This window comes from Panulirus ornatus, chromosome 49 (assembly GCF_036320965.1).
Source record: "Panulirus ornatus isolate Po-2019 chromosome 49, ASM3632096v1, whole genome shotgun sequence".
Taxonomy (NCBI): Eukaryota; Metazoa; Arthropoda; class Malacostraca; order Decapoda; family Palinuridae; genus Panulirus; species Panulirus ornatus.
Window position 1 is genome coordinate 3,012,848 of NC_092272.1, and position 19,431 is coordinate 3,032,278.

The following is a 19,431-nucleotide window of genomic DNA, read 5'->3' on the forward strand; positions in this document are numbered from 1 at the left end:
AAACTTGAAGTGTGTTAACATCGTGGGAATAGATAATGTCCAACTTCTTTTCCATGATTTTTTTTGCCTCTTGTCAACTACAATCTTCAGAATGCATACAATCAGAAGCAGGTGCATGTGTATGCAATGAAGCAAAGAACAGATAAACTTGAAAGATGCTTCTTAATGCATTTTTCTGAAATATTCGTGGTGTTACAGTTACATTTAGCAATATTCATTATATTGTAAAAGCTATTGATACATGATCAAGGATGTGAAAAACATAATTATTGTCATGAATTAGAAAAAGGTTCAGGATCCAACAAAATGAAAGCCATAAAGGATGAAATGAATATTGATTACCAAATTCATATTTCAGATCATTTGATTTTTATATCCTAAACAACATAATGCATTATTGTGATTATTCATTATACATTATTATTATTCATTTTGTTTGATATACCTAATTGCCGCTTCCCGTGTCAGTGAGGTAGCCTGAGGAAACAGACGAAGAATAGCCCATCCACTCACATACACATAAATATACATAAACGTCCATATACATAAACATATCAACATATACATATATACACATGTACATGTTCATACTTGCTTGCCTTCATCCATTCCTGTCACTACCCTGCCTCACAGGAAACGGCATCATTTATTCGCAAGCATCATTATAATGAATTACTTATTTTAGTAACTATCCATGTAGTATGTAATGCTAAGTGAGGCAAGTGATAAAACAGGTCTTAGGGCATTTCATGTAGTCATAGCAGTATGAAGATTATGCATCTTCATACCACATTTTTTCAGATTATTTTTTTTAGAGATATATGCCTCTGAAAGGCAAGCTGTCAGTTATACTGAATAGATTTCCTTGAATTCCTATAGAGGTATGAGTTTATGACAAAGTAAATCTTAACGAATAGTTCTTTTATTCATAAACATTGTTACAATGTACTCTTTCTTAAGTTCATAGTATAACACTATTGTCTGATGATGTGTAAGAATTGTGAAGACTTGAATGGTAGTACTCAGGAAGCACTGTATGAACTATCATAAGATTTCGCACTTGCATGCGTAAAAAGCAATGTAAATTGTGATAACTTAGGTAGTAAGTGATATTGCAGCTGGTAAATACAGCATGTACTATACAGTAGATCAACATGACAGGAAGATAGTGAAATCATTACTGAACATGACAAAACAAGCAACATTTACTCAATCTGCAGACAGCTACACATAACACATTGTTAATGGCCAGGTACGGTCACTTCATGCATTGCACCTTATTATGCAAGCTAAATTCTTATTCAAAAGTGCTGGATGAATTATATATTACAATAATGGTTGTTTTTATATTATGGCAGCTCTATACTCAGCTCATAGCTATGCTGAAAAGCCTTAAATCTTAACATGTAATAAAGATCAGTTTGCATCAAAGGCCAAACTTAAGGACGTAAATTCCTTTTTTTTTTTTTTCATAATGGAGGGCTTACAGTATCATGGGTTTGTACATTCTAATGTGATTACTGTAGTTTTGCAGATCTGGGCGGGTTCCTCTGTAATGGAAATCCCAATGCAAGGAACACATGTCGACCAATAGAATCCAACAAGTTAAGGTAATATTGATTGACAACTTAGTGTAGAACTTTAGATACTATTCACAAATGGGAGAAGTACACTGAACAGGGAGAGATATTATCAGTACTTCTCACCTGGGTATCCTAAACCTGGCCCAACAGACCTTTCCATATATACAAATATATAGCAACATCTCTTTCTTGTATATCAACTGACTGTTCTTCGTCCTCTATCTCACTCTTGTATCTCCCCTGACAATGTGATCATTGCATGAAAGTGAACTTGGGAACTTATTGTGTTTCATCTTCCTTGTGATTATCACCAAGGAATGGTTGAAGGCAAGCAAGTATGAATATGTATATGTATATGTCTGTATATGTATATGGATGGACAATCACATCCACTGAGCAAATCACTAATCATTCAAGGCATCACATATGACACACATATGATGTTCTCTTCCCACACCAATAACATCAATACAAAGAAGAAAACTAAATACCCCAATTGGTACCAGTTTTGAAATACTTCAACATCCTATATAAACAATTTATCAGCTCCACTTTCAACTATGCTTCATCGTCTGGTCTTCCACCCACTCAAGAGAAGATATAACAAAGCTACAAGCCACAAAATTGTGCACTCAGAACAATCACTGGTTGCCTAGTGACCACAAACATTCAATACCTTCATGATGAAACAAAAGATCCTCACAATTCTCCAACCTCAGCATTCTATGAAACAATTCTGTGCAATAAAACTTGACCCTTCCCATCCCAGCACTGTAACTAACCAACAGATCTCGGGTACAAATAAAAAGCTTACCCTTGCCTCACACTTGAGTAATCTCTATTCATAGATTCTCTCACCCCTAAGAAGTCTAACGCTGACAAAACACACAATGAAATAACCAAAAAAGCACATAAAAGTCACCTCTCAACTCAATTTTAAATTCCAGTACACCAGCCATGTATCCGTTAGATACTGCACTCCCCAACAAACACAAGTCCATTCGCCAGCTCAGGACATCATCCATCAGTATAACACTACAAACACCATTTTAATATATCTTGAGGCCCTTCATACCCATGATGCAACTATCATAAACTGTCCTGCACTTTATGCACTTAGACTCACACAGCATCAAACCATTATGACCTGTGGTCCTGATCGATGGGTGTGGCCAGTTTCCTGATTGCTGCAGGAGCCTCATCAGGACAGAAGGCACTAAATTTTTTGATCAGCCCCAAGAGGAGGATGAACTGCTTGGTTGACAACAACCATAGTCAGAATTTGAACCTATGTGGGCTAGATCTACCCCAGGTGGCCTTTTAATGTGTCACATCAGGAACACTATCTGCTGTACCAACCTGTGACTCCCTGTCATTTCTTATGCAATCAACCCTCCTCACACAGTCACAGACAAATACCCCCATCACATCCAGACTGTAAATGAAACAAGAAAAGAGCTAGGGATAGAAAAGTAGGGAGAGAAAGGGAAAACGTTAGGGAAGAAATGGAAAACATGTATTTTAAAAAGGGAAAGACACAAGAAGTTTAAAAATTCCAGATCTTAGCAAAATAAGGAAGGAAATGGTCATCGCAACAGCCCATCCTTGAAGTACTAGTTACCATAAATTAATCATATGACATAGTGTCTTGCTGAGAATCATGTGGTCTAACCATGGCAGTGGCGCAAAAGTTGAATCTTTGGAAGCAGAAATTGGAGTAATATCAACAGAAGAGAGAAAGTGAACCAACATTGGTACAGAGCAAGTTGGTCAAGTTTTAAGGTGAGATTGGGAGAAATGATAATTTGCATTATTGTAAACTTGACTCTGTCAAGTAAATATGTTGAGCTGAGAACAACCTAGATGTAAGAGAAGTATTTCATACAAGGACAAACGAATCCTTTGTATAATTGGAGCAAATATTCAGAAAAGAATTTGCAGCATCTGAATGAACAGTCCAGTTTCTTAAAAGTAGACTTAACTGTTTGTGTAATGTGGGCATTTCAAAGGCAGACATAGCTATTTGTGTAATGTGGGCATTCCAATGTTAATTATTTAGTCCAGTCAGACAAGCTTATCACCTTATTAATCCATAAAGCCTAATTCATAAAGATTTTTCACTAGGTTTCAACACTGTTGAGGGTCAATTTTTATTTGGCTATTGTGATGTTAGATCTCAAAAAATGATATAGAAGACCTCACTGATCCCCTACAGTGCATCAAAAGTCACTTGCAATTCCTTTAGGAATCTATACATTGTGTCATCACTTATTTGGCATACCTTGGTTCTCAGGATAAGTATAAGCAAGGTTGGTTACATCACTGGTGAAATCTGTTGGGCTGCTGAAGGCGATGTTGGCACCATTGTTGGGAGGACTGTAGAGGGGATTGCTGTTGTAGCTGATGGGGCTTTTGACGGTGGTGGTAACCTGATCACTACACATGGGATTGTTGACGTAGTTTGTGAAACTGTTGGAGGTGTTAACCTGATTGGTGAAGCTGCTGGGAGAGGAGGTATTCACTTGTTTGTTGGAAGGAATGCTGGACTGGAAAGTCATCATATTGGAGTTGGCTGGTAGGTTGTCCTCTGGCACTGGGAAGAGCTTGTTGTACTTGTCTTGGGCCTCCATAGCATCATCACAGTGCCGGTATTCAACAGCAGTGTGCTCATACTTTTTGCTCATCCCCAAATTTTGCCTTCGCTTGTGCCAAAAGCAGGTGGCAAAAACTAAGACAACAATGAGGAGAATGACAAGTATCAGGAGCACAATCAGAAGAGGCACACCTCCAGCACCCCCTAGTGCCCATATCCACGACCTGCCACCGATGGCCACCTCCTCTTCTGTAGACAAGGAGAGCATTATAGCCAGTCTGGCTGGACATGGTTACTGGAAAGTGAAATCAGTCATACAATCGTAAGTAGCCAATGTGTTTTGTAAATTTCATTCAGAGTGACTCATTTGCTAAGATTTTGGAGTTAGCAGTTTCAGTCCAAGTCATGCACATTAGCGTTGTGCATGTATACAAATAAGAACATACTGTTAGCTAAAGCTGCATTACATATTATAGTCTCATGTAATTATAGTCTCATGGATTAAGTTAATATTGATAAAGTCCTCCAGTGGTGTAAGCTAAATACTAGGCGAACCTATTCATATCAGGTGATAAAGCTTTCTCCACAACACAATCATCCAGTGATGAGAGCTTATATCACACCAGAATCATACAATTATTGGAGCTTATTTCAGTATGGAATCAAACAATGGTGGGAGCTTATTTCAGTACAGAATCAACCAAAACTTTTGCCAGTTGACTCCACCACGCAATCGTCTAACGGTGGGAGTAAACTTCATTGAATTACCAATTTATAGGGGCTTACCTTACTTCAGAATGATTAAATGTTAGGGGTTGACATCACTGCTGAATAAATCAGAGGTAGGAGCTTATTTCACAACAGTATCATCCATTGGTTGTAGGGAATTTTAGTGTAGGATCTAATGATGCAGCCTTGTAGGAAAAAAAAAAGAATTGTTGCCTTTTCACATGGCAGAGTGTGGAGTGTTCATTATTATTTAATTGGGAAGATTTTTATGTTTACGTCTGACGTAATACTGACTGGAGAGGACTGAGCTGCTCTTGTGATGTAAGATACTAAATTTGGAAAGATGTTGAGTTTATGTTCTGTATCCCTCCCCTGATTACACAAGTATAGGGTGTGACCTTTCTACCTCACTAGAATTATTAACTGGAACAGAACAGACACCCTAAGATGGATGAAAAGGTTGGGGAAATAGTAGTATTATAACCTGTACGGTCCACACTCGGATGTTCATGGTGTATGGGAGCTTGGATGGGGTAAGGGTAAGAGTGGATATATAGTCTGTGTGGGAACGGTAATGACCACCCATCGCCAACGAGGTCAACCAGGGGTCACCTTGCTACCAATGACATTTATCGTAAATCTATCGAGGTTGCTCCTCCAAATATAGCGGGAACTCGACGTTCACAGACCGATTTACAGTGAAGTTAAGGTTGTGATGTCCACACTAGCAGGGATCAGCATGTCTCTGACATGAAAGCTCTGAAGGTTAGAAGCTTATATCTCTCAGAAACATTTGGTTCACTTTTAGTTGCATTTCATGCTGTATAGTTCACTTGTCCCTCGAGAGCCTATCATTAACTGAAAAATTCTTTATCGTTACATTAATTTCCTTTATCATTTCCCAGTAACTAATTTTTCATTATGCATGATTATACCTTATTCTCGTGCCATGGGAACTCAAAAGTTATTTTAAAATAATTCAGTATTCACTTCATGGAATACAAGGGGAAGGGTTGTGGTCTGAGCTCCATCCACCCTTGCAAATATTTATCATTACTAAAGGTGCATGAGACTTCCATGGCTGGCGAGCTGCGAGCTTCCACGCCATGCGAAGGAAGCAGGGCGGCTCATGGACATTTATTTAATGTGAGATTGACAACGGAAACATATTTCAAGTGCAGTAGTTGAGGATTTTTTGAGTACGCTTATAAAAAAAAAAGTTAGAAGGTTGTCGGACAGACTAACAGCCGTAATCAAACACTTAAGCGTTGATGTAAATTTGATTCCATTGCCAATGATATTCTTAGTTCGGATATGCTAACGTAAGTCGATCGCGTCAGACGTACGGATAAATTTTGGAGTAATTTGATTATTTAAATAGTGTTCTCACCACAATGGGACGAGTTGCTGACCTTATGAACTTTGCACTTGATCCCGTTCAACAGGTTAAAACACAAGCATAATTAGCTGCTTATAGATTGGGATGACCTACAGCTTATGACATAAATCCAACGAAATCATTCTCGTGCAGTACGCCATATTTATAATAAACCATATTAAACGAACATATCAGTCTTGTAAGACTTGAAAAAAGCATTTTCATTTCCCCCAGAATGAACAGCAAACAACAGACATTTGCTTGATGTGAAGCAGTAACGCTGGCCTACCTGAAGGTGTTTCTGTTGCGGTTGAGAGGTAGGTTGCGTAGGTAAAGTCATGTATATTACTGTAGGTAGAATTCTGTATATTATTACTGTAGGTAGAGTTGGTAGGGCTATTTGTAGCGTCTGTTGAGCTGTTGGTAGCGATGTAGGTAGCGTCTGTAGCGCTGTGGGTAGCGATGTGGGTCGTCGTCGTCGTCGGCTCTTCTGGTGGAGGGCAGCCGCTCAACATCACACGACCCTGTAATACATTTATTTAGTAGATCTTGAAGAGCAGAAGGCTCTTATGAAGCTAGCTAGTTTAACCTAACTCTCGGGGTGAGTAATTAGTGGCATGTTAGCCTGTTTACATTAGTGCTAGAGTGTACTAGAGTCTGAATATATAGAATTTGGTCCAAGTGTATGTCATACTATTCCGTGCAAGAGAGGAAGAATAATTCCTTTTAGGCTAATAAGATATAGCAGACTTTGATAGTATCAAAATACAGTGATATCGGGTATTATAACTTAAATTCATGAAATATGACCTGACCTTAACAAGCAAGAGAACCTCCTCGAAACTGTAGCTGTTAATGAACATCCTCTTCTGCTTGTTGAAGGTAAGAGGGTTGCTGTCCACCTCCACCTTCAGGGCGTGCTGAAGTAGAGACAAGTCTTACATTGACAGCAAGTCCCCAGCATACTATAACCAAATAGTAAGTACTTATCTTTATATGTCGTCTCTTTGCCTATCATGTTAATCAATTATTCACGAATTGTAAAGTGATTTTTCCCCATACCATGAAAGTTAAGGGGAAAAATATACAGCAGAATTGTTAGCATAGTAATATGCTTTGTGTGTGCGTTCCATTCTTTATCATTGTTGTAGATAATGTCGGCTTATTTATAATTTCCCATTTTAAAATCTCGTTAGACTAAAGTGTAACAAAATTCTGCATAAAACGATTTAACTAGATGATCATTTCATGGATTTAATGTTCATTTTCTATGATTTTTTTCCATATTGTATTTCATCAAGTTATAAGGGGATGGTAATTTAAATATGAGTTAACATGGGGGATGCTATCCTTTATATAGAAAACTTCTATGTAAATATAAGAAATACTTTTACAGTATCAAAGTAATGGATTGAATGAAATAAACTGAAAAATGAAACTGTGAACGCAGATAGCATACACAGCTTACATATATGATAAAAAGTTCAAGAGATGGGGGCCCTCACGAATGTACAACTCCCTCCCCATACTGTAAAAAATAGGTAATTATCACACTTGGATTGCCATAGAGAGATAAATAGGCTGGCCGTAACCTATTCGAAGAAATATAGAGAAGAAAAATATGAGACATAGACTTACGCGGTAATTTTCAGTGATGTGCTGGAACGTGAGATGACTCCAGACATTTGCCATCAGGAGCTCTGGTCTGACGGTGGCGTTGCCGCCTTCGTAGATCTTCGAGTTGGCCGTCGACCTCACCATCAGCCGTAGGGCGACCTTGGGGTCCACGGGGCTCGACAAGGGCTTGAGGCACACCTCGCCCGTCGTGTTGTGGAAGAAGGAACGCACTTGTTCCAGCCGGGTCGTGTTCGTCGTCTCGCCTTGCGGTGTAAAAAAGAAAAAAAAAAAAAACGACTAATAATGTTAAAGAGGAGATGATGTCTGAAGGATTTATAGTTAGGATAAAGAGAAAGAGATATATGTACAGAGGAGTGTGAGTTTGAGACGCTTTATTCGCATGTTTAGAAAAAGAATGCCTCATTTTTCAGACGCGTTAGTGTGGTATCATTTTCGTGATGGATATGACGGAACATTATATATAAAAGCCTTTTTTAAAAAAGCCTTAAAATCTTACGTTACAGACCAAAACATTTTTTGTAGTTGCCTCTCATCACTAGCTCTATGATCGTTATATATCGCCACCACTGGACACTAAAGGATCAATATATATCGCTATATCACTGGACCCTAACTGATCAATACATATCGCTATCACTGGACGGTGACTGATCGATACATATATATATATATATATATATATATAGCAAACACTCGACGTTAAGGGCCTAACCTTTATGCATCAACACTCGATATTAGATTTAATATCCGCTTGCATTTTTCCTTCAGGGTCTGATGTTCTAACATCGTTAGCACTTTAAGCTAAGGTCATGTCCTCAAAATATTCACAACACTTTAATTTAAAGGTATGAAATTTAAACTGCCAGCACTTCTGTAAAGTGCCTCCCCTGTGGAAAATCACCAATATTCGACATTATGAATTTTGTCCTTAAAGTCTTCTGAGAGCATTTCGACGCTTTTCCCTGAGAGCACAAATACTGTGGAATAAAAGTAATTGTTGTGTCGTAAGCCCACATCAACAGTAATGATTGACAAATGTACTTACAACGGTAGCATTCAAATATTGAGGTTAGAATTTCAGGTTTTTCGTGATTCATAGGACCATCACCACACCAAGAATATTATACCTAGTAATGTCAACACTCAGGCAAGCCAGTGACAAGGAAAATCAAGCAGCAGCTGTTGATATACCCAGGGAGATCAACACCAGCAGCTGTTGGTATACCCAGGAAGATCAACACCAGCAGCTGTTGGTATACCCAGGAAGATCAACACCAGCAGCTGTTGGTATACCCAGGAAGATCAACACCAGCAGCTGTTGATATACCCAGGAAGATCAACACGAGCAGCTGTTGATATACCCAGGAAGATCAACACCAGCAGCTGTTGATATATCCAAGGAAGATCAACACCAGCAGTCGTGGATTTACACCCAGTAACAATCATCACCCCAGCAGTCACGGACTAACCTCTGACGAAGACTCCACGAGACAGCAGAAGCCCCAGCAGTAGGAGAGAAAGTCCTCGCGTCCAGTCTCCGCCACGCCTTCCATAACCGCCCTCCATCGCCACCGCTTTCTCCAGTTGTGAGTCGCTTCTTACAAGCTTGTATGTAAGACGTGTACCAGCCGACCCCCGAATATTTTTTGGAAAGCTTACAGCAAGTACTTCTGTATCTTGTGTGTAACGGCAGCTGCAGTAGGTTCAACAGCAAAGCTGCAGCATCAGCTTCTTCAACAGCTCGTTGCACAGCAGCTACAGCAGACTTGTTAGGTCAATGCATGGGTGAATCCGATTCGTATAAACTGCAAGGAATTTGAAACCCCAAGTTAGTAGAAGCCATTTCGAGCCTGTTTAGCTTATCCATGAGATGTTAATCATAAATCTTGTTTTGAAGATAGATTTTTTTTTTTTGGGATTTCTGATCATGGTAGATATTTTTGACATGAACTTTCATATGAGCTATGATAGCTTCCTGATGACCATAGGGATAGACCTGTTAAAGAGATTTGCAGTTTTAAGCTGTTTGAAAAAGCGTAGCTCAATATTATGGTGCTATTTCATAAAGCTATTCGTAATTCCCATGATCTTTGAAGTTACAATCAAAATTTGAAAAGGTTTCTTATATATTCTCTGTCAAAAGTCATGTGGGTCCTCTCTGAAAGGTCAGTTAATAAAGTTAAGTGATGCTCAGTGGATCATTTATATCAAAAGCGTGGGGATTCGAACCCTGGGCCGGTCTACAATGATAATCCTTAATCTATAAAAGATGGGACACAAGAACATTCCCACACCAATCAAAACAACTGACATTATTGTTATCGATATAGTTATGTGGAGTGTGAAATACCTATGAACGAAGGTATGAATAAAGAAAATACTATAGTGACGCAAGAAGACTGTATTTATATGCATATGGCAGAAATGTAACTTACTAAGGGAGTTATTTTCGCGGGTCTTCACCAGCGAAGAGTTCGGGTTACGGGTGTCCTACGCCGCACCTCCTTACCTCATGATGTCTGATAAGAAATGTTATCACAGTTGTCTCCCGATCAACTAGAGATGCACAGGAGGTACAAGCCCTTCAGGCAAAGGCGTAGGAGGAAGCCAGGGCGTCGTTGGAGACCTTCCCCGCGGCACTGCGTATCAACATGGTAACTTAAGCGGCCGCGCTGGGTGTGAGTGTGTATTCCCGCGCGACGCCTCGCCGCCATAGTCCCTGATAAGGACTACATACTTGTGAAAATGTATTTATCAGCGCCCACAGAAGGGCTGTAGTTGGCCTGTTATGCCTTCTTGTTGTTGGTAATACAGTAATTCCCACGTCTTAAGAGATAACCTTCCTAGATGTAATATGTTTGCTAAAAATCGATAAAGTAACAGGTTCCGGAGCAAAGGAGACCTATTTTTTTTTTTTGTTAAGATAAGGGCCTAATATTGGAAGGAAGATATCCCCCTTCGCTAATCAGCGTCGCTGATAAGAATTTAATCAAGGCAGGTGGAAGCCAGATGGCGATAGGCAATAGTGACCATTGTAGGCGTGGGTTTTATGGTCGGGAAGGTAGGCTTAGATGATAGAGATGAGAAAGTTCTTAGTTGAGGTCTTTTCCCACCTTATATTTTACGAATTCATTGCTCCTCAAAGCACGAATGGGATTTGTTGCAAAGAAAGCTAGGTTGAATTAGGCGTTTGCCAGGTTAGGTAATCTTAATCGCGCTTTACTTCATTTTGACAACTAGGCCTGTGTGAAATGCGCGCAATGATAAAGATTGCCTACATTTTAGAGTACAAGATAACAAGTTTTGCATTGTCTTAGGTTATTCCCCTAGTATACGCCATGAGAGATGCTGGTAGGTTCATTTAGTTGTCTGTAGATACGTGTTGGTGTCATGGTTATTGCAAGAAAGCCCCATACTGTTCACATAGATAAGTACATACACACACAACATCTTGGAGTCACACACACACACACGTGCATAAACATACGCGAATACTCTTATTCCCTCCCACATGCTCTAGAAATAGGTACTTATGGACAGAAACAGATACACAATATTTCATATAGTGTCGCTAAGACGAGAAACCCAGGAACTCGCCACAAACACTCAGTCCCACTTCGAGACGAATCAAAACTAAGATTTTAAACGCCAGTTTCCTCCTCCACATACATCCACACTGCCCCTCAATAAAGTTTCCAGAGTCCACTGCTACTGAGTGCAGCGCAGCGTTGGAGTGATCTTGGGATAACACCAGTAAACTCTTACCTCTCTGGTCTAATTTTGATTTATAAACTTTATAGGCTATTAAAATACCATTTATTAAAATATTTAATTTTCGTGTTAAAGAGTTGGTACAACAATGTTCCTATATATATATATAATGCAGTGATATTGTTATATGTATATTTAATCACAGGACCCTTTTATGAGATGGCTACAGTCAGAAACAGGGACATTATGGAATCTTTTGGGGGCGAAATGTACCACGCCAAAGGTGGCTTTTCACTCACGGTGTAACCACGAGCAGGCTGAGTCCGTACTACCTAAACTATATGCATGTAGATAGATAGGTAGATAGATAGATAGATATAGGTCTATGATATTCAGATTGCTGAACAAAAACGCTCACAATATAAATCAATGTCCAACATCCTTCTCCCCCTGTCACTTCACCCCCCCCCCCCCCCCCTCTCTCTTGACCATGGTGTCAACAACGCTGGCCCTCAGTGTAGGTGTGTTTGACCTGACCCCTGCCGGCCAAGACAAACGTATCGACACCAATAAACGGGATTAGGGTGTTGATTGCCGGGAAGAAATAGATTACAAATGAAAAGATAACGCCAGTTTCATTCTTGCGGAGGGAGAATGTGATTTGTGTCGGAATATTACCGAGATGAATCCGTGAATATTAAATCACGTATGACAGTTTTGTAATACGGCATTACATTAACAATCCCTGTGTAATGAGTCTTTTTTTTTTCTATATATTACTGTATACCTCACAGCAAGAGACTTCACATGAAGTCGATCCAGAATCAGGTCCGAGTTACCAAACGAGACTAATTCACTAATAAGACTATTCACAATAATGCAGTGATTCACCTAAGAGTATTTTCTTTATATGAGTCATGAAGTGATTAAATACAAGTAGCTTTTGAAGGATCATACAATACCCTGAGTGAACTATAGAACATTTGGCGAAATGATTTAAGATTCAAATACTGCGCGGGTTTAAAACATCGAAATTTGAACACTTCGTGATGTCAAGTTCAACTCGGGACTTTGAAATTTGCCATGATTTTAACGGCTACTTTTGATTCCCACATGTTTATTTAACATTCTCGGTGATCTTTTATGACTTATACAAAATAATATCATTTGCTAATCATTCTATATTGTTGAGTGACATGGGGGTGTCCAATAATCTTCACATATTGCATGTGATTTTACGAACAGAATCCTTCATGATCTTACAGAAGGCTTGTCATGATCATGGCCTGAACTTACGAAAGGTGCCAAACTGCTTCTCTTTCACGTCGTCATAGTTATTGTTATTCGTCGTCTCTGTCTTGAGGGGGAGAAGCTCCGCCTCTGTCTCGTGGGGTATGGAGTAGACGCCGTTCATAATTGGGTAACTTATATTGAGCTTCGTGGAGGCGGAGGTATTGTCAGTATTTGAGTCCTCGCTCCTGGGGGTGCATGTGATCCCGTTCTTGTGTTTCACGTTCGGGAAGTTGGCCCTGAGGTGATTGCTGTCGATGGAGTTGTTGTTGCTGCTGTTCTTGCTGCTGAAGTTGAGGTCGTTCATGTTGCTCATGCGGCTATGGATGCTGTTGGATCTTAGATCGGCCGAGGTGAAGCTAGGATTGAGGGGTATCCCGCGCCGGCTCCCCAAGCTGCCGAAATCGGATGTGCTCTTCTTATCACTCGTGTTGTAACTCCTGGGGTTGATGATCACGTCCAGATGGTCCGAGGGACGTGGCATGCTCCTCCTCACCTTCCTGTAGTGGAGTTCTTTCTTGCGGCGCCGTGCGCACAGGAGGGCAATTAGGGCGCCGATGACTGCACCCACGACGAGGCAGATCAACAGGAGAGCTAGGATGGGCACGCCCCCAGCGTCACGCATCAGGAAGGACCACCACTCCTCCTCCGTCTTTGGTGATTCTGTGAGGGATGGAAAGAAGAAGACCTTTAGGTGTCCGGCATTCTCTTTTAAACCAGTCCCCACCTAAACCTGGTTTATTCTTCTTCTCGATGCTCTGGTGATGCGGGTTTACAGCAGTGTACCCGTCTACACCCTCCTCTTTATTATTATTATGCCTCCCGATGTGTTACGGGTGAAACCTAACATTTTCCAAACCATTTTGATATAATGACGTTTTGCAATATTTTGGAAAGAGTGGTCGACTGTCTTCGAATAAAAAGCAAGTACTTGTGACACCTTATACCAACCACTATTTAAGGTTAGCTTATACAGTCATGTGTATATATATATGTTGTTTTAAATGTATACATACGTATAGTGTTCGTGTCTGCTGTAAATATTCATAGTATGTTATTCAAGGACATGTTTGTGTGGAGGACGTATGTGTATTTATGTTGCGACCATGATAGTAATAGTTTATTGAATTAACTGCAACCAAAGGCTGAAAATAGAAAAAAATACGTGAGAAAATTAGGTTGGATGAGAAATAAAGACTTTAAACAAGCATATTTCATAAATAAAAACTGAAAATTAAGATGCTTTACTGTGTACTGCTGTTCACCGTGGGATAAGGCTGCTCATATGGGCTCGATGTGTTTGTGTGTGTTCAGACATATGTATAATTATTCCGATGTGTCTCAATGTGACTAGGGGGGGGGGGGGGAGAAAGTCCACCCACCTGTGGCATTATTTGTGGCGTTTACGTTGGCAGTTGTAATGCCGGAGTCCTCGAAGGTGGTGGATTCCATTCCCTCGTCTTCTGCAAGGTGTAGGAACTCCTCCCTCCTCTCCAGCGGTGCCTGGGACGCCTTCCCTGTGGGCATCTTTGATGCTACTGTAGGTGTTGTTGCTGGAGGAGGAGGAGGACCTGGCGTCTTTATTGTAGTTGGAGGCAACACTGTGGGTTGCTTCGGTGTCGTAGCCTCCTCATCTGGACAGACCTCAATCTTGATTTTGCCCTGTGGCATGTAAACACATTTTTTTTATTACTGCACCCAGTAATGCTGTGAAAGTTAAATGCCTGAATCATAGTATTTAATAACATTTAATTTGAAAGTGGACACTTACTTTATGTTTAAAAAGTTGTTTTATAGTAGAGAAAGTTCAGATGGGGCCCCACGAAGTGTAAAACTCCCCCGTAACATTATTATTATTATTATTATTATTATAAGTAGTAGTAGTCGTCGCATCTTTCACATATGCTGTAAACCTTTGTTCTTGCTGCAAGACGTCGAAAACAAGTTTAATATGCCTTTACTTCCTACAACAAGGGTGTAAGATGAACATAAGGGATGGAGGAGCAGGTGTTTTCAGCCATCCGTATTACCTTGACGTAAATGGAGATTTTCCACTGTTGTGCTTGTTGATAGAAGGCTTTGATAGGATCCTCGTCATTAGGTAGCTTTCTCTCGCCCAGGAAGACTTGCATTTTGTGCTGTGGGAGTAGAGTGAAAGGGATATTTATAGAGAGGTAATGGCTAGTGAATTAACACTTTCGTGTCTGTAAAATTAAGTATGGTAGTGATTGGTACTTGTAGAAACTGGTTGTAAATTGCAATACAGAATAGAAAACAGAGCCAGTACTAATATTTTTAGTAGCTGTTCTTTTTAGGTTTCCGTACTCTTCAAATGTAAATGGTGTACACCTGGTTTTAGTGTTAGGTTACTAGACTGTGAAAGTTAGATAATAGTATAGTACAGTGTGGTACTCACTGGAACCTTTTTAATCATAGTGATACCTCCTTATCTTGTGACGTCAAATAACGATTAGGCTACATAGCATTGTCACTCACAAGATGATTTCTGAAGTTCAATATATTTCTGTATTTCGGTTTTTCATGCTGTACCCATTAGTGTATCCAATATATTATTTTGTGTATAACATTAAGTTTTGAAGATTGATGTTATAGGGTTATATAAATGATGGCTTAGTTCCTGAGATAATTAGTATGTGGTATTTGTTTGTTTATTTCCTTGTATGTTTGGCAGTTCATAAAGTATTGTTTAGGAGGTAATTACCTACATCAGGTTGCTGCATCTTGTAACCTATGACTTACTGTAAGGTCTCTGCAGTGTATGTGTGAATGCTACAGTAGACCTATTTAATTTCCAAAGCATGTAGAATATGACTGGCATAATTTTATATGCATTTTTATACGATAGAATTTAAAAGAATCACAATAGGTTCATATATTTCTGTAACTTAGAGGTGATTATTCTTATGTTTAAGTAATGTAAGCAGATTTAGCACACAAAATTGGTGTCACTTCAACCCAGTTTTACATAACTGGAAATCAAGCGACATGTATGTAGAGGAGAAATTTAGGCACATTTTAGATAATCTGTTGCCTCGTTACAGTAGTTTTGCATAATGCTCATGGATTATATGATGATTCAGTCATTATATCGGCATCCTGTAACGAAGAAATAATATGGCTGATATTTATTGTTATGTTTGACACTAGCCTTTGTACTTTTCAGTAAATAATGTCTTGAATGTAAGATTTATTCAAGTGCTATGTTAAATAAAGGTTTTAACTTAGGCTGGAAGCATAGTAAAGACAGTTTAAGTAGTACGCTACACGGAAAGGTTGGGAAACAATGGACTAACCCAGGCAAATGGCGAAACATGCACATATAACCCTTCATAGCCCTGTATATGGACCCATTTTATTAATTAAATGGGTCAATTCTATTGATAATTACAGAGCGCCCCCTTTCTTACCTTCCTTTTGCCGGTAGTGTAATGGCGTACGGTGAGGATGCGAGCTTCGTCGACTGGGAGCCACTTCTTCCTGACGGCGACGCTGTCCAAGACGGTCTCCACCTCCCGGCCGGGTCCTCCTCCTCCCACCACCAGCTGCAGCTCCAGCTTGGAGCCTGGGTTTTGAGCCTCTACACACAGCCTAGTCCAGTCCTTCCGGAGGGAAAGGACCTCCTGTAAGCTCGGGTTCTCGTAGATTACGCCTGTAAGGTTAGTTTTGCGATGAAGCAAGATGATAATACAGTAAATGGTAAAAATCAATGTAGACATTACTCAAAGGAGCTTTGTGATTTCAAACGAGAGGTGTTTTAGTACCTTTTTTCAAAGATTTTCACGTGTTACCATACAGAAAATTATCTATTTATTATTATTATTATTATTATTATTATTATTATTATTATTATTATTATTATTATCATCATCATCATCATCAACAGATGTGAAGACAAAAGAATCTCTCTTCCCCCACATATTTAGGTTACTGTTTAGGATTAAAGATATAAGTTGGTGTAGTTTTCCTTAAGTTATCTTGACTTAAACCTTCCTTGTCTCTATTATACTTTGTCTCGTGCTGGTGTACTGCGTCTTCTCTAACGAGTAGATTTGCGTGACACATCGTTATTGTGAATCATACAAGGCCAATGTGCGACTTTATCTTATAGTAATCTCCTGTGTCATGGCTACGTAATCCTGACGACCCGGAACATTTCCACGAATCAAATAAAAGAAATATTGAAATAGATTCGGTATATATCCATTTTGACGAGTGTGGATTTTGGAACAAGGTTGTTTTGTGCACTGAATACATGAGCACACCCAAACTACATTAGATTACCCTGATATCAGAAGACCTGCGGATTTATATCCAACGATCCATGTTTTATAATCTCATGACACATCTGTTGTCAGTGAGGTACTACGGCAACCATTGTGTGAATTGTCTTTTGTATTTATGTTAGTTGGCGATTTCACTCTTGTTCTTCAGTGGTTAATGGTGTTTTGACCCTCAGTTTTGACGACGGTAGAGAAATACCTTAATCAGTGTAATATATAAAAACACTTATCTACACGTTTTTCATCTACTTATGCTTGATACGACAGCCTTATCTCGTTGAGAGGAAAAATCAACTTCCTTAGAACTTACCTTGTGTAAGGACAATGTTGAGCAATAGAAGTGGAAGCCCCAGACGCCAACGCCTCCACAGAGGTTGCTCAGCCCTGCCACAATACCACATCATCTTTGAAACAGTTGTAACGTCCTTCTAACGTTCACAGTTTGAGCTTAAGCAATGTATGATCGCTTCAACTGTTCAATGAAACTGCTCTCACTAACACTGTTGTTCTCTTTGTTCTTCGTCCACAATTTCTGCAAGTTAAGTCTCGTTTATATAAATCTTGATTTTAAAGTTCTACATTTCCAAGACCACTTCAAGTGATATCAAATGTCCTTAGCTTGTGTCTTCTCACTTTTGTGTTAGGGAAAGAACAATCTAAATTCTACGAGGAATATTATCATAGGTGTTCTTGAAATCCTCATCCAATTACAAGTGTATAATTGGAAAACACTTTGTTTCCTTTGCTCTTCACTGCACTGGCAGTTCAAGTGCAACAGTCCTAGGCTGCCCCTGAAATTGACAATAAATGATAAGTTATCATTCTTTCGCCGGTGTTAACAGGAAATATACATTAAACTCATTATATTTATTTTGAAATTGCGGTTGTAGATGAATGATCGTTCACCTAAAACATTTAACGTTCTCAACTTCTCTAAGGAATCTCATATATTACGAATAACCTGGCCAAAGTTCATAGCAGAGGTAGAACCAAACTGAAGTTGAAATCAGTGGTGTAATTCTTTTAAGGAATATAGCAACAAATATGTAATGTTTAGCTCCTGTCAAGTGGCACAGTTTTGATGCATATTACTTCAGTCTATGTAAAGATGAATTTCATTTCATTTTGTTAATATCATTGACTGACACCACATTTAGCATTCTCTTTCACCAACCTGAAAAGCCTGAGAGTTGACACGTATTCTATCACTAGTTCTAACTAGGAGTTCCAATGATCAGTGACTCTTGAAGTTGTGTGCAACATCTGAAGCTAATTGCTTAGTCTGGTTAGTCCATCAAGGGTTACTGACAGCACTCTACTGGTTATCTCTCACTAAAATGGACGAATTTCAATGATTTTGGTTTTACGTAATTAGAGTCTTAGTAGTAGTTGTAGTAGCAGTAGTAGTGTTAGTGATAGCATTATTCAACATAGACATGCTAATATATGAGTAAATATCTTACCTAGCAGTTTGGAAAACTTGATACCAATGATGTTAATACAGAAGGGGGCGTCCGATTGTCTAGACGGTCCTCTGACTTCGTCTTCACTCCTCACTAACAAAACTTTGAAGCAATATCGGTGTCTTCACTTCTCCTCTAAAACTATTTTTCTGTTCTATTGCACAGTTCGTTTTGTTCTTGCTTTCGTTTGATGTACAGACCTTCTACTGATTTGCTTAGTTTGGTGTGCCTAATGAGAGAGACGGTATAAGACTGGCTAGACAGTGGTGGTCAGGTCGCCATGGGATTCATTATCTGTTTTATCAGCTCACACGATAAGTGTCATGTGTTGAATGCTGTGTCTTGCCTCGAGCTTCACGGAAATGAGGAACATTTTTTATTTTCCCCAATTGGTTACGGAACTAGTATTGTGTCACACAATATGGTGAAATATGTGTCTTTTAATGTCGCTGTGTATCACTAACTTGATCTTTTCAAGCCTGGCAATTTTTTTAAAATTCAAGTTGTATGTCATGCATTTATTTTGTCCATATATCATATAAAACTGGTTTTCAGACATTTTGAAATATTTACCTTTTATATGGCAGTCTTTATAACCCACCCACTACCTCACATGATTGCAAAATAACTATCAATTACTGTAAGCATAAAAGTTACAGTATATATATATATATATATATATATATATATATATATATATATATATATATATATATATATATATATATGGAACCTCAATTATTGA

The 19,431-nt window shown here is 39.1% G+C and overlaps 2 protein-coding genes across 4 annotated transcripts; both read right to left on the reverse strand.

The window, feature by feature from the left end:
• Nucleotides 1-906: 906 nt before the first annotated feature.
• LOC139764318 (uncharacterized) lies at nucleotides 907-11,636 on the reverse strand. Of its 2 annotated transcripts, none has more exons than XM_071690811.1 (6): nucleotides 10,431-11,636; nucleotides 9,391-9,726; nucleotides 7,922-8,163; nucleotides 7,099-7,203; nucleotides 6,573-6,807; nucleotides 907-4,425 (listed from the first exon to the last, which is right to left on the reverse strand). In XM_071690811.1, the coding sequence occupies exons 2-6, from the start codon at nucleotides 9,485-9,487 to the stop codon at nucleotides 3,848-3,850; spliced, it is 1,257 nt and encodes a 418-aa protein (XP_071546912.1). In that variant the 5' UTR covers nucleotides 9,488-9,726; nucleotides 10,431-11,636; the 3' UTR covers nucleotides 907-3,847. The 2 variants fall into 2 exon arrangements, with proteins under 2 accessions (XP_071546912.1, XP_071546913.1); XM_071690812.1 differs by having other exon boundaries at nucleotides 10,357-11,636.
• Nucleotides 11,637-11,736: 100 nt separating this feature from the next.
• Nucleotides 11,737-18,943, reverse strand: LOC139764317 (uncharacterized). 2 transcript variants are annotated; one of them, XM_071690809.1, is made up of 6 exons: nucleotides 18,687-18,943; nucleotides 17,534-18,014; nucleotides 16,351-16,592; nucleotides 14,953-15,060; nucleotides 14,305-14,584; nucleotides 11,737-13,585 (listed from the first exon to the last, which is right to left on the reverse strand). In XM_071690809.1, exons 2-6 carry the CDS (start codon nucleotides 17,625-17,627, stop codon nucleotides 12,912-12,914), a joined length of 1,398 nt encoding a protein of 465 aa, XP_071546910.1. In that variant the 5' UTR covers nucleotides 17,628-18,014; nucleotides 18,687-18,943; the 3' UTR covers nucleotides 11,737-12,911. The 2 variants fall into 2 exon arrangements, with proteins under 2 accessions (XP_071546910.1, XP_071546911.1); XM_071690810.1 differs by lacking the exon at nucleotides 18,687-18,943 and adding an exon at nucleotides 18,398-18,554.
• Nucleotides 18,944-19,431: the final 488 nt, after the last annotated feature.